The 15630-nt window shown below is 36.0% G+C and overlaps 1 protein-coding gene across 1 annotated transcript; it reads right to left on the bottom strand.

The window, feature by feature from the left end:
- Positions 1-7786: 7786 nt before the first annotated feature.
- Positions 7787-10981, bottom strand: LOC131430109 (nucleolar complex protein 4 homolog A). The gene is made up of 5 exons (XM_058594807.1): positions 10736-10981; positions 10437-10554; positions 9400-10365; positions 9136-9329; positions 7787-9070 (listed from the first exon to the last, which is right to left on the bottom strand). Exons 1-5 carry the CDS (start codon positions 10877-10879, stop codon positions 8951-8953), a joined length of 1542 nt encoding a protein of 513 aa, XP_058450790.1. The 5' UTR covers positions 10880-10981; the 3' UTR covers positions 7787-8950.
- Between the last annotated feature and the right edge of the window lie 4649 nt (positions 10982-15630).

The following is a 15630-nucleotide window of genomic DNA, read 5'->3' as shown; positions in this document are numbered from 1 at the left end:
TCCGATGAATATTAATTTAAAGAACATTGCTTTTAGTGTTTCTAGGATATATACATAGTGTAAACTGCCAAGAAACAAATTGATCGTTTTGAAAATGGGCTCAAATGCAAAACTTCTGCTATAAAATGTTTAAAGTATGTTCGAAATGTGATCAAATTTGGTCTTGGAATGCGAACATTATGTTAAAAATGATTTTTGTAAACCTACTTTTTTAAAATAAACCGTAAACATTGCCTATATGACTTTGCTTCGCGTCTTGTAGCACACCGTGAGGCAAGGTCTTCTTTCTCGTACAATACTAACGAGAGCGAACCCTTCATTTCATTACATTGTCATGGATTGCTTAGTTCATGTGTTAACTGAGACTGAGAGCACAGGCAGTTTACTTGGCAAGGGGAATTGGTCTGCTCAGTAGCATATACTCTCACGCATCCAGTTTCTCTCTAATATAGGTCTCTCATTCAGCTATGTCAAGCAAAGTGTTCACAGCAGATATTTTTTGTTGCTTCGTTCGTTTGAGGATTCACAATACAAGCCCTGCCCGTCACCCTGAACGCTATTGAATGGTTTTGAGATCGAATGTTTACTTTCAGTTTTTTGACAATATCTGTCACAATTGAGCTTGAGCTTCAGCGACCACCCCTTCTTTATTATTTCCTCTTTATTATTTTAATTATTTATTAAAATTATTAATTGGTTATATTGCTTGATCTGGGCAGCCGGCTACCGAGAAAAATATTAATTTATTGTTTGAAATATTAATATCAAGTGTTTTTTACTATGCATTCAATATACCGATATATGTTATCTCTGTTATTAACTTTGTAATATCAACGGATTAGCGCAAAAGTTGATTTTTATCATTCAATTTATAATCCTGAAAGACAATCAATAACATGGAGGAAAAAAACATTCCAAATAAAACTTTTCTCCGAAGCTAGACGGAAATTGATAGGTTGAATGAAGAGAAATTTAGTAAAATAAGGAGTGTATCGAAAAGTAGTTAGCAACATTGAAAAAAAAATATTTTGACATCAGTTTTCGATATATTTCTCTGATTATATTGAAGAAAATCCTAGTTTATGTGAAACGCTCGCACTTTGGACTTGACATTCTTCATTAAATTCTGCACAATTACTTTTGTGACTTTCCTGGTGGCAGCTGTCCAGTTCTTTTTTAACTCCTGCATGTTTTGGGACACTGTAACTTCCTTCCGAAAGTGCCGCTTGACAATTGCCCAACATCTTTCAATTGGCCGAAGATCCGGGCAGTTCGGTGGGTTGATGATTGTACATTATTTTTTGACAACCACTGTAGAACTGAGTTGGCGTAGTGGGCTGAAGCCAAATCCTATCAGAAGAGAGGAGGAGCCTTATGCTTTCTGTACAGTGGCAGCATTCTCTTCTTCAAACGTTCTTCCTCGTACACCCTGGCGTTAATTGTGCCCTTCTTAAAGAAAATCGACGACAGCAAACCACAGACTAACAGACAGGACACTCAAATTAGATTCTTCAATCATTTTAACGGTCATTTCGAATATTCCTTTATTTGGGACAGTACTCACATGTGTCATGATGGCGCCACGTTACCCTATCAAAAACATCCTGTCTGTCATCTAGACTGTGTTTATTTTTTTCATTTACCAACAGAGTTGCCATTCATACATAATTACCTGTAATGTATTGATTTGTATACGTCCATGCGAATTTCATGCAGGATACAGATTTAATACATATTGCCAAAACTATATACATAATTGTGCCTACTTCTCATCCTCCAACGCAATACAAAATTGAACCCGATTTGTTACAATATTTACTTGCTTCTGGTCTGCCGCCACTTAATTTCGGGTGAAAACTACCAACACAATAAAAAATAGTCTAGATGAACAACGTTGAGTCAAATAAATGGTTACCTTCCAACATCGCGAAAAAGTTAAATATATATTATCAACGTAATCCAATAATTTTTTGTGACGATTCATTTTCGAATATTTTGATGAAATCAGGCATCCCTGCAAGCAGCTGATCGGTGTTGACAAACGAGGGGAAACCAACTAGTAAAAAACTTTTACATAACACAAGGGGTGTACAGATAGTAAATAGTTCGCGCAGTACAATATAGGTGGAACTAGTGCATCACGAAAAATTATTTTTATATGAATTTACTCATGCTGTCATGTCTGTTAGTCTGTGAGCAAACCACAGATACAAATTGCTTGCCAGACCAACACCTTCTGCCCAAACTTTTCCATCGCCACCGTCGTGTCAGCGTCGTCCAGGTCCTGGATGGGTTTTTCCTCATGTACTCAACCACTGTAAAGTCCCGGCCGGGCTCTGGCTGGGACCCGTTTTCCTACCGGATCGGGGCAAATCCTTCATGGAAAGGGTCTTACCGAACTTCACGATAATATTTTTGACACTGGTGTGGTGTACTTTCAACCGTTTCGTTGTAAGTGACACCACTTTCTGAGCACCAAGTGTGCAGAATTTTTTCCGGATTTCCGGATCAATTCGACTCATCATTGAAACGATAAACCGTACCGAAACCAATCGATTGCGCAGCTGTTATTGACATGTAAACAAACATGTCACCGCAAAACACGCTGCAAAAAATTAAACCATTTCAAAGTAATAACTGTTTGAATGCTGCTAACTACTTATCGATACACTCCTTAGAGTAATCACAAGTGAAACATCGAGAATATCTGATAACTGAAAGAAAAAAGAAACTCCTGCAATTGTCACCTTCTACGACATGAAAGCAGGAACCCAGTGGATCTATTCTTGGTTCATTTTTTCCGTCGGATTCCACACGGCATCTAGGCTGGTACTGTCCGGAGAGAGCAAATAGGTACTATCAATCTTCTAGTGGACCCCAGCCGCTTAATATCTGTCACAATTGACCTTGAAAACAGAATATTATTTTAGACTTAGATTCCGCACGGTAATAGCTATCCAACAACCCATAGATTGTCAAAATCTGTCCATTTTTACCTTTTTTTATAAATATAGGTATAGAATTCGCTCAAACTTTAGAAAAATTTTCCGAGGCCCAGAGGGCCGAATGTCATATACCAATCGATTCAGCTCGACGAACTGAGCAAATATCCGCGCGTGTGTGGCTGAACCGATTTTGATCAAACTAGTCGCAAATGAAAGGTCTCCCCGCCACCCTGAACGCTATTGAAATAAAAAAAATCGCTATTGAATGGTTTTGAGATTGGATGTTTACTTTTTTAATTACGAAGTTTTATGCCAAAAATTTTCAGTTTTTTGGCAGTATCTGTCACAATTGACCTTGAACACAGAATATATTTTTAGACTTAGATTCCGCACGGTAATACCTATTCAACAAGCCATAGATTGTTACAATCCTTCCATTTTTAAAGGAGATATCGAAATTTTTGTGTAAGCGACTTTTTCCCCTATTCCAGCAATAGAAGTTTTGAGCGCTGTCTGGCAAAGAAATGCTTGGGAGCAACATAAAACACTCCCAAACAAGGTTCCTGAATTATGTTTGGTTCCGACCTCTGGTTCCGGAACTACAGGATGATATGTGAAACGAAATTAAAACTGTGTAACTCATTTTTCTCGTAGATAATTCAAATGAAATCTAAGAATCATCTAAGTTTCAAATGAAAAGTTTTAAGATTCTATAAAACATCTTGTTTTTCAGTCAGATCCAACTTCCGGTTTCGGAGATACAGGTTGATTTGTATAAAAATGTCTATTTCACATTAATTAATCAGGTTTATCGGGTTAGCAGTTTTGGATAGTCGATAACCATACAAACTTATTTCATTTTTGGTTGTATTCAGTTTTCGTTTCACACCCAAAAATTTGATTCGCACTCCTCAAAGAGGTCTAATTTGACTTTCAAACATTTCGAAACAAATGTAAACTATACAGCAACTCAGGTGAATTTGACTTCGGCTACACCGAATTTCGAATTCCGGTTCCAGTATCGAATCGTTCCTCAAAGCTCAATCGTTTTCTCAAAAAAAGCCAAATCGAATTTCAAACACAAAAATTCAAATTTAAATAAATCCAATTTTATCCAATTATGACTTCCGATTCTAGAATTGTAGGATGATGAATTTTTTAAATTCAAAGCAATATAGAAGATGACAATCCCGAAAAGCTTTGAATTTGGACTCAAAAATATTGCAATTTATTCGTCATATGGCCATACGAATCGGTTGGAGTTATGCTGGTTCCTGAATACCGGCTCGGGAAGTACCTTAAATCACCCTAAACTCTAAAGTGGAAATTATTTCGACATATCATGGAATGTTTAATCGATTGTTACACTTTTAGGATCAAATTCGATCCGATTTGCAGTTTCGACATTACAGAGTAATGAATAATTAAAATCTCAAATTGCCACTTAAAACGACGGACATTAGAATAATGTTATGAAAACTGAATCACCGAAGAATATTCATGCAAAAAACACATGCGGATTGATAAAAAAGGTATCATCTCACTGCTAGGTGGATTAAGCACGTTTTTAAGGGAGATATCGATATTATTGTGTAAGCGACTTTTCGCCTTGTTCCAGTAGTAAGAGTTTTGAGCACTGAATGACAAAATAATGTTTGGGAGCAACGTGGAACATGATTTTTTTTACAATTGTTTCTAAGTACCAAAAATACTGTGTACAGCATACTTTTTCATAAAATTTTGCCTCGGACCGATTTTAGCACAGTTCGTTTTTGGCAACATAATTGTTCGAATATGACACATGTGAACCAGATGATGGCAGCATTTTCGAGTTGAAAGCAATTCCATAATTATATTGATTTAAACTACTTACAGCAATAAATGCTGGAAGAACATAACACTCATATACCATTCGAATCAGTTCGTCGAGATCAGCAAATGCCTGTGTGACAAATAATTCACTCAATTTTCTTGGAGATGGCTCAGCCGATTTTTACAAACTCAGATTCATATGAAAAGTCGTATACTTAAACAAGGTTCCTGAATTTCATTTGGATCCGACTTCTGGTTCTGGAACTACAGGATGATATGTGAAACGAAATTAAAACAGTGTTACTCATTGTTCTCGTAGATGGCTAAACCGATCTAAGTTTCAAATAAATTCTAGGAACCTTAAAAGATTAAAATGAAAGTCCAACTTCCGGTTTAGGGAATACAGGATGATTAGTAAAGGGTGATTTTTTAAGAGCTTGAGAACTTTTTTAAACAATAAAACGCATAAAATTTGCAAAATCTCATCGGTTCTTTATTTTAAACGTTAGATTGGTACATGACATTTACTTTTTGAAGATAATTTCATTTAAATGTTGACCGCGGCTGCGTCTTAGGTGGTCCATTCGGAAAGTCCAATTTTGGGCAACTTTTTCGAGCATTTCGGCCGGAATAGCCCGAATTTCTTCGGAAATGTTGTCTTCCAAAGCTGGAATAGTTACTGGCTTATTTCTGTAGACTTTAGACTTGACGTAGCCCCACAAAAAATAGTCTAAAGGCGTCAAATCGCATGATCTTGGTGGCCAACTTACCGGTCCATTTCTTGAGATGAATTGTTCTCCGAAGTTTTCCCTCAAAATGGCCATAGAATCGCGAGCTGTGTGGCATGTAGCGCCATCTTGTTGAAACCACATGTCAACCAAGTTCAGTTCTTCCATTTTTGGCAACAAAAAGTTTGTTAGCATCGAACGATAGCGATCGCCATTCACTGTAACGTTGCGTCCAACAGCATCTTTGAAAAAATACGGTCCAATGATTCCACCAGCGTACAAACCACACCAAACAGTGCATTTTTCGGGATGCATGGGCAGTTCTTGAACGGCTTCTGGTTGCTCTTCACTCCAAATGCGGCAATTTTGCTTATTTACGTAGCCATTCAACCAGAAATGAGCCTCATCGCTGAACAAAATTTGTCGATAAAAAAGCGGATTTTCCGAATGGACCACCTAAGACGCAGCCGCGGTCAACATTTAAATGAAATTATCTTCAAAAAGTAAATGTCATGTACCAATCTAACGTTTAAAATAAAGAACCGATGAGATTTTGCAAATTTTATGCGTTTTATTGTTTAAAAAAGTTCTCAAGCTCTTAAAAAATCACCCTTTATAAAAATGACCATTTCACATAAATTTATCAGGTTTATCGGGTTTGTAGATTTGGATAGTTGATAACCAAATAAACTTATTTTAGTTTTTTGCGGTATTCAGTTTTCGATTCGGAAGGTACCCAAAAATTTAATTCGCACCACGATTTCTCAAAGATGTCTACACTGATTTTCAAACAGTTTGAATCAAATGTAAACTATACAGCTCCTGAGGCTGATTTAACTGACTTTGGCTACACCGATTTTCAAATTCCGGTTCCAGTATCGAATCGTTTCTCAAAGCTCAATCGTTTTCTCAAAAAAGGCCAAATCGAATTTCAAAATAAAGGATTTATGGTCCCATACAACATTAATGAATTTTATCCGGAATTTTCTGGAATTACAGGGTGATGAGTTTTTTAAATTCATACCGATATAGAAGATGACAATCCAAAAAAGCTTCAAAGTTGGACTCAAAACTATTGCAATTTATTCGTCATATTAATTTATGGCCATACGAATCGTTTTGGGTTATTCTGGTTTCTGAAGACCGGCTCTGGAAGTACCGTAAATAATGACGAAAAACTCTAAAGTGGAACTTATTTCGACATCATGGAATGTTCAATCGATTATTACACGTTTAGATTCAAATTCGATCCGATTTGCAGTTTTGACATTATAGGGTAATGAGTGAATAGACCTTTAAATTGCCGCTTGAAACGACGATCATTAAAATAATGTCATGAGAACTAAAACACCGGAGAATATTCATGCGGATGATAAAAAAAGATATCATCTTACTGCTAGGTGAGTTAAACCCGTTTTTACTTTTTTTTCATTTTTTGCGAAATTTCTTGGGATGCAGGTAACCGAACACCGTATTGGAAATGGAAAAAAATTATCACTTTACTAAATTGATAATAAAGTTTTTTCAATCGATTGAATCAACTTAGTTTCTTATTCAGTTGTTAGCTAGGGAGTTTAGCTTTCCATTGATGTAAATATGTCCGCATAATGTGCACTTAGGCAGAAGTTATAAGCTTAAAAGAAAAGGGTACCGGTAACCGAACACTCTCCCCTAATAAATAGGTAATTTATCTCAGCAATAAAATCAGTCGAAACAAAAAAATTTTCGTTATCCTAGATCAGAATTTAGCTGTAAATCAAACAGATATAATTGTTAATATTTAACGAAGAAATTGATTCAAAACAATACTATTCTAGCTTGAGATTAACATGAAGCAAATTTAGCAAACATGTAGCAAATTGACTGGTTTGTTATTTCAAGCAATCGTATTTCTTTGCGTGTAATACATCGGTCAAAAAGTTCCCGGTCTGACAAAAAAACTACAGTTTCCAAATTTCGATTTTATTCATTAATTCCTTGAAAAGTAATACAACTATTCCAACGGCGTTCCATCATTTCTACACCACTTCTTTAATACGAATTCTCCTTAGCCTCGAGCAATGCTTCAGTCTCAGCAATTATCTCATCATTCGATGCAAACCCCTTTTGTGAATTTGAGAACAGAAAATAGTCGCTGAGAGCCAAATTTAGCGAAAAAGGAGGATTAGCGACACAATCTGTCTATCTGTCTTTCTTGAATCAACCAGTACTGACGAGCTGAAAACAAAACGTAGAGAAAATTATTGACCCGGCTTCAATCTACAGATTTAGATGGAGGAACTAATTCAAAAACAAAACAGATATTTTCCGATGAGAAACTTATCACATAAACCATTTATTACCGTATCATCACTATACATGACAGTCGTGAACATTCCATGGCGCTCGCAACGAAATCCCTTTATCTCTCTCGCTGTATAAAAGTATCATTCTAATCTAAAACTATGACCTACCCATAAGCTCTCAACGGTTGCAGTATTCATTTTTTTTTTTGCGTTGACATTAGTTAATCCGGCCTACCTTAATTTATTTGAATCACATTTTCCGCATTTTCTCCTGCTTGTCGGGTGCTGATTCCACTTCCATCCCAGCAATGTGCAACACAATCCGTTCTAGCAGCCAGCAGGTCTTCTGTTGAACACAATCCGATAAGTAGAACAAACATGGAACAGCAGTAACGCACACTTTTTTTCTCGCTCTCTGGATTTTGGATCTGTTTTTTTTTTTACTTTTTGTGGCCATATACTGTATGGCGATGGTTACGATTAAACAATAAATAACATTTAATAAAACAATCAACATGAAACTATCATTTTTGTGAATAGTTGTTTGTTTTATCTGTATGCAATACTAATGTTAGTAGATAAGAATTGATATTTGTTTACGTGAAAACTAAAAAAAAAGTGGTGCTGCTGGGACTTTTCCTACTGACTTCTATTTTCGTTTTTTTTCTCTATAGGAACGTTCATTTGTTGTGTGATTTTTTTCAATTCTCTTCAGTAGAGATTGGCTACAGCAACAGATTTTCATTATTTGTCTGTGGCGTAATTACTATCCGATAGATTTCCTGTAATAATTATTTTTAGGTGTCTATTGTGTTGCTATGTTTTTTTACTAAATTGATAATAAAAAACGGTTTCTGTCTAGATAATAAGTTAAATAGTATTCGTTATTCATCCTGCAGAATATCTGTATGAGTATAGCTCATGAACGTTTTTAATAGTTTCATTATTTTATTACCAAGAATTGAGAAATTTGTTCCGGTCAAAACGAACGCAAATTATGTTTTGTCAAACATAAGCTCTGTCTGAATTTTAAATTCAAACCTGTTCCGTTCCGAAAAATAAATCATTTCTTTCAAGTTTTGTTTTTCTCGATCCTTCCTAGTTCTCGTAGGAAGCCTGGTTACATTGTATGTCTAGTGTCGCAGAAATTGAGAAATTCTCAAAACATTTTTCAGATGGTTTAAAACAATTTCCAAAACTGGGAAGTTTTTTCACCCCCACAACACAAGAACATCGACGTGGGGCGTTCCAAATTTAAGGCATATTCTTTGGATTTCCGGGAAATTTCTTTATCAAAGATCTGTCGGAAGAAAAAAGCTGAACCTTAATAGAGCTGTGAGGCTTACGATTCCGGTTAATACTCACATCGTTTTCGTTAATTTCTAGCACGGATGCTAAATCCCACTCCACACTGGGGAATGGATTGGAGATGAACTTGGCCGCTGTAGCAACCGACGGCAGTATGTGCGACTGCAGGGCAGCGACTTCCCACAGGGAGCTGTCCAAGGCATTTGACTTAACGGGGTCACGTTCTTCCATGATGAATGGATCTTGCGAGACTGGAAATGAACAAACATACATGTATTAAGAAAAGTTAAAAAAAATAAACGGTTTCCTTAATAAACTTACCTTCCCCGCCGCTGGGATGGAAAATAAGCCGCTTCAGTGCCGGGTGACGCATTATCAGGTTTCCAATAAATCGTAAAATTATGACAATGTCCTGCGGTGGAGCAATCAGTGCTAGACGGGCCAGGCGTTTCACGAATGCTGCCACCAGACTCTCGGGCAGATGACTAGAACTGAGGAATATATCCGCCAGATAGAACAAACGCGCCTTAAACTTAGTATGGAAAATTTCCGGTTCGAACATTGAGTAAAGTTTCTCGTAGATGTTCGGATATGTGAGATTATGCTGTTGGATCAGAATGAAGATGCCTTGTAGGGCCAACAAACTGATAGCTCCACCAACGTCCAGTGAATCCATCAGAAAGTCGGTCAGCAAAACCGGCTTGTCCAGGTGAGACAAAACTTTTTCCAGCAACAGAATGAGCACTTGGCGGTGGCTAACTTCATCGTGCGTCCAGTTCATTACGCAGGACCACGCTTTGTTGATGTGTTTGCGAATGTAAGGATAATCCAACTGCTGCATTTCAACACACAAAAAACTAGGAGTTTCCTGCAAGGCTTCCTTTCCGATACAGACGGTACCGAATATGCCAACATAGTTTTGAATGAACAATGAACTAGGGCTGAATCCTTTCGGGGCTAGAGATGGGAGCACCTTCCAACAGAAGTAGATAATATCAAAATGTGAAGCATATTCCATAAATCGATTAACAAGATGTGTGTTGATGCGTTCGGATGACAGCATCGCTTGAAGAATATGTTTCAGCTTGGCAAGTGGAAAATGTGTTGTTCCGGAAGACCCAGCATCCAGCGGGTTTTCTGCTTCCACTACCACTAGTTTCATTGCCGTAGTTAAAGCCTGAGTACTCTCCGGTTGTTTCTCGTGAGTAAAACTTGTTAAAATGGCACTGAACGCTTCTTTGTACTGACTTTGCAACCATTGCCTATGTGTCAAGTCGTTTGATTCCTCTGAAAAAAAAAAAAAAACAAAATAATGGCTGAAGGCAACTTTGCATTATAGTAAATATCAAATCACTTACCAACTGGTTTCAATGGTTGCACCAAAATTCGCATCTCATTTCGCCGTAGGAGTTCCACAAATACGGTCTCCAAAGCTAGTAAACTAGGAACAACGGCCGATTTTCGGGTGTTGCATTCCTAAACAAAATAAAATATATTACTTTAATCTTTTGTCATCTCAAATCAAAATCAATACATATAAAACATCACATATTTTTCATATTCACTTCACTCAACAAGCAAATTCCATTTGCTGATGAAACAAGTTTTTCAACCAGTTTGGCTCTTTTGCACTATTCGAGTACTCTTTAAACCTTACCTTTAAGCAGTCAATTATCTCCAACAGATTGTTGGCATTCTTGGGTGAAGCCAAAAATTCGTTTGCTTTAGCCTTTAACTGTTTGGAAAGGGATTTATTAGAGGAAAGTGAAGATTGAAAATTCGCAGCTGCTGTAGAAGACATCTTTGCTTTTTCCTCTATATCAAAACCGATAAAGAACACCACCGACTACTCTTGCTGTTTCCTCCACAACCACGACACTGAGCCACTCTGAAAGAGTTTTCAGTCGCACATTGTGACAGCACGTTTGACAAGCAGAGTTACCATATTCTCAGATTTTGCTGTTAAACCACAGCCTTTTTTGCCACACAGATTCTGAGCACAGAACGCAGATTTTTACAGATTTGTATAAATATTTCATAAAAATGGCAGATTTTCAAAATCTTTTTCACAGATTTTCACAGATTATGACCGAAAATTTGCAAAACAGATGGTACACAGATTTTTCAAGTTGAAACTCAGATTTGGAAATGGCAACTCTGTTGACAAGTCGATCGTACACTGAGAAAAATACTATAGTAGCCGTAACCTGTTTGTCATGGTCATTTCAACTATATGCTTAAATAGTAACTACGACCATGATATGAGATTATTCACTATCTGTATTGTATAAAGTACTAGATAACAAAAACTATAACTTGAGAAGACTATTTGTATTTATGACTTTTCTGGTATGGTCATTCTAACAATGGTTGTCATCTCAAAACTAAGAACAAATATATAAAATAACCATCACAAGGAAGGTGAAATCGCTCATGATAATAAATTATCGAATTCACCACGAATAGAGAATAATACACCATAATATCATTAAAAAGACCATGTACTGCACTAAAATACTTATGGTTGCCATTACTATTATGCACTATTTCACCGTGACTTCCATTTGAATTACTATGTATATGCAGACCCTGTCAGCTTGGAGCGAAATCAATCTTCAGATCAACAACGCCATCGCACGGCATCACGTTCAACATATCATGTCAATTGTATAGGTGCGCAGCCCTGCTATTTTGGCGCGCACGAATTTGACATTTCTCTCCCCAACTTCTATGTATGAGATTCGATGCGGACTCACCTGAGGGCGACATGCTCGCAAAAAAGGATGTTGCCAATGATTTGTTCCGGAAATGTGAGAGCTGGATATCTTGTTAATATGATGTCTTTGGTATATGGTAAGTTGGAACGATTTTTAGCTAAAGATGATTTAAAATTTATAATTACCATGAACATGGTATTTTATTAGCTAGAAGTGAGTAGCCGTGACAATTTAAGACTTTCGTCGTGCGCGAATGCACGGGCAGCCATGGCCACCAGACGGCTACCAAAATTGATTCAGTGACGGATGTCAAATCCAATTGGGCAAATCAAAGTCACTTGTATCTAAGTTAGCCGAGCGTTTTCATCTTTTCACCTTCGCTGAAAATGTCAAAGATTTCAATGTGTAAAAATCCTGGTTAATATATCGTTTGAGGTGTATATCTGGCAGCAGTGAGGTAGTCGATCACCAGAATGGCTGTCAGCCATAGTTTGCCCGCTGGCGGCGTTTAGTCAGCCGTCTGGCAGCCATGCGTATGCGGGTGAATGTACTCTTGTACGTCTTTTGCGACTAGTTCAAATGAAAAAAATAAAATCAAGATGATTTGGTATTCGCAGAGATGAGTTAAGATGTTTATGTAAAAATTACTCAAAAACTGTTTTTCTGGTATCGTGATTTTTTTAACTGAAAGAAAACGGCATGATTTAAAAAAATTAAATTTTAAAACATAAAAATTTTGCAACCATTAGTCAACTTCTAGGGCTGGTAATAGTAACATCGAAGCATAAACCGGTGCCAATCAATATAACGTTCAATAATAATTTAAAACGAAATGAAAAAGGGAATTTTTTTCATGAATACCTCGTAATATATAAAATACGTGAAACCTAGGTCAATTGTTTTAGTAAAACATATGCGACAAATTTCTAAGAATCGATCCTAACTACGATCGAAGCATTTTATATAGCAATAGTTAGAATCGAAACGAAATTAGATTCAGTTTCGACTGATGAACTATTTCATACTACGTACTCTACTACTATATGGTAAAATTCGATAGCATGTTTAAACCAGTTATAAATATTGAATACAACTATGCGCATGTCAATATCAACCCTGTGGATTGTTGTATTCATATAAGTTAAATTTTGAATGTATTTCTAACTTCGATTATTTCGTCGATTTTCGATTGTAATGTCTTACAGTGATTCACTCCAGAACGAGAAAAATCGAGAAATACACCAAATTTAGTCGTACTAGTGCGAAACGACATTCTCACACGCAGAGAACTCCACCGGAAGTCTAATGAATTCTTACTAGATTACTTGTTTCTGATTGCTCAATTAACACGATTGACAGTGACGTTATAAATATCATAGAATTTTCGATCACTTTATGAATGTGTGTAAGAGTAAATGTCAGGCGACTTACGCCATTTTACTTAGTTCTAGCATAATTCAATTAAACATAAATTTCCCATTGTACGGAGACATTAACAACGCTTCTAGTGAGAAACGGTTGTACTTTTTTCCATTAGCTACGGTGGTTGTGTTAAATGTGCAGGCAACTTTGTACATGCATTTTAGAAGCATTTACGCGCCCATTTTACACCAGACGGCGTCACAGGTTGCTCAACTACATTACTATTACACTGGGGAATCTAGGTTTATTTTATTTATGGTTCTAGCTAGAAAAATGGACGATTCAGCTTCAATAGTTTATGCTAGAATTCTAGAAAGAATTGGTTATTTAGCAAAAAGCCTTGGTATTACATTCCTGTAGTGACCTTCTGTTTCAACACACTTCACAGCCGATTCAGATTGTACAGAACTATTGCATGGCTTGTGCTACGATCCTACTGACACTACGAATCCTTCCATTTACTAGTTCTAAATATTCACAAAACTTGAAGAATACGATTTATATATTCAGAAATAGAATTCTCATTTTGAGTTTGACTAAAAATCAGCACGGAGAAGAAGAAAAGGAATTGACAATTCAGTTCGCTTTTTTTCTCACTCAATTCCAAGTAATCTCCAAACCAATTTGTTGTAGGCGAAATTTATTCGGAATCGGTTGTTGCCCTTGATTGGGATTTCACACTGAATTACCCATGAAATCCTGAATGAACATTTTTCGCCCACTCGGATTTGATTCGGAATTCATTCCGAACTGATAATTTGGGTCATTCCTAAAGCTTACGCTTAAACTTACGATACTATAAAAAAGTCATAAACAACTTTTATGTTGATTTTCACGCAATTAAAATTTGTTTTAAGCGCAGCAAAAAACACAAGCGTCTGTTTGCTTTGGTATTCGGTACAAAAAGAACGTGCTACTATTACACACACATGACATTTGTCGGAATGATGCTATCTGCTTTCTGTCAAAAGTTACGGTGGGGTGCCGGCAACCGAACATCTTCCCCTATACAATACTTTGTAGTTCAACAAAAACCGTTTTTATCGTAGAATCAAACATATATCATAACGAGTGAGGTTATCCGTATTAAAATAAACCATTGATTTTACAGCATAAACAATTGATTCACAATTAGATCTATGGGTTACAATACATTTTATTGTATCTTGACAAGATTTTTTTTAATTCCAACGATTCAATAAGTTTTCTACGATTCTACAATTGAATTTATTGTACACGTGGTCTTTCAAACAATATGCAAACTGTACATTTGATTGTTTTCCAGAAAGCATGTATGAGAAAATTTTATGAATAGAATTGTCACGATACTTAACAACCTATACATTCGATTGTAAAGGGCATGTTCACAATTATTTGAATTGTGTATAACAATACCTTTAAATATTTTTCAATGGTCAAAGCAAAATAATTTTGATAATTTTGTAACAGCAAATTGTATTGTTTTTCTACAATATTTTTTATTCGGGTACTCCAACACAATTTTTTTATATATTTTTAACTATACCAGTTGTCATTTTTATTTGTGCGGGATTATAGTGGTTTTCAGCTGGACATAGAAATCGATGGAATCGTCGCAGAATAGCAAAATTATGAGCGTCAGAATGATGCCAGATGACCACATGATGATGAGACCACAGATGCCAGGTTTGCAGATTGGTATGTAAATTTGCAATTTCGTTTGTTAACAGACTTTGCAATTTAGTAGACTTTTCTGCAGATTTTCGAAGTTTTTATAAACAATCGTCCAATTTAACAATAATAATAATTATTATTATATATCGTTTATTTATATCCGGAAATTTTTTTAATGACTTTTGCTATTACTGTAGGGTTCGTGTTTGTTTTTTCTTGTCATAATTTTAAATTTTGAGCTCGCATAGGAACATTTCTAGTACTCAGACGCCTAAAATTTCACCTGGCATCTCTGCCAGAATATTGGATAGCTGTTTTAATTATTTTTTTATATCTGTCAAAGACGACCAACTATTAACGATTGAACGATTTGCAATTTTTTGTAATTATTATACTTTTTCTTTTTCAACGACTATAGATATATCGTTACCTTTAGATTCTATATGCATTTCATGTGAATGTCACATAGTTTTCCACATAGATTTCAATTGAAACAGAGTTGACCGGTTCAAGTGTTTTGAACATACATTTGTGCTGTACTCATTTGCACTAGAAAATGAAGTGTTTAACACATATAGTTCGATTCAATACCAAAAAACATCACATCCAAAGGAAAACACATCAAAGCTAACTGAACAAAAATCTAATCTCGCATCATAGTGAATTTGCACATGAAATCTTGAAGCAAATCGCTTTGGTTATGTATTATATGAAAAAGCATATTTAATTGAAGTGGTGTTTACATATGAATCGATCGTGC

This window comes from Malaya genurostris, chromosome 2 (assembly GCF_030247185.1).
Source record: "Malaya genurostris strain Urasoe2022 chromosome 2, Malgen_1.1, whole genome shotgun sequence".
In the NCBI taxonomy this organism is placed as follows: Eukaryota; Metazoa; Arthropoda; class Insecta; order Diptera; family Culicidae; genus Malaya; species Malaya genurostris.
Note: the sequence above shows the minus strand (reverse complement) of the source record. Positions and strands in the feature narration are given on the sequence as shown.

What these genes read in the sequence shown, in the direction of transcription:
- LOC131430109 (XM_058594807.1), bottom strand. Translation starts at nt 10,879, where the DNA reads ATGTCTTCTACAGCAGCTGCGAATTTTCAATCTTCACTTTCCTCTAAT. An exon ending in CCATCCCAGCGGCGGGGAAG is followed by an intron (nt 9,330 to 9,399) that starts GTAAGTTTATTA and finishes GTTCATTTCCAG; the next exon opens with TCTCGCAAGATCCATTCATC. An exon ending in TAGAAATTAACGAAAACGAT is followed by an intron (nt 9,071 to 9,135) that starts GTGAGTATTAAC and finishes TTCTTCCGACAG; the next exon opens with ATCTTTGATAAAGAAATTTC.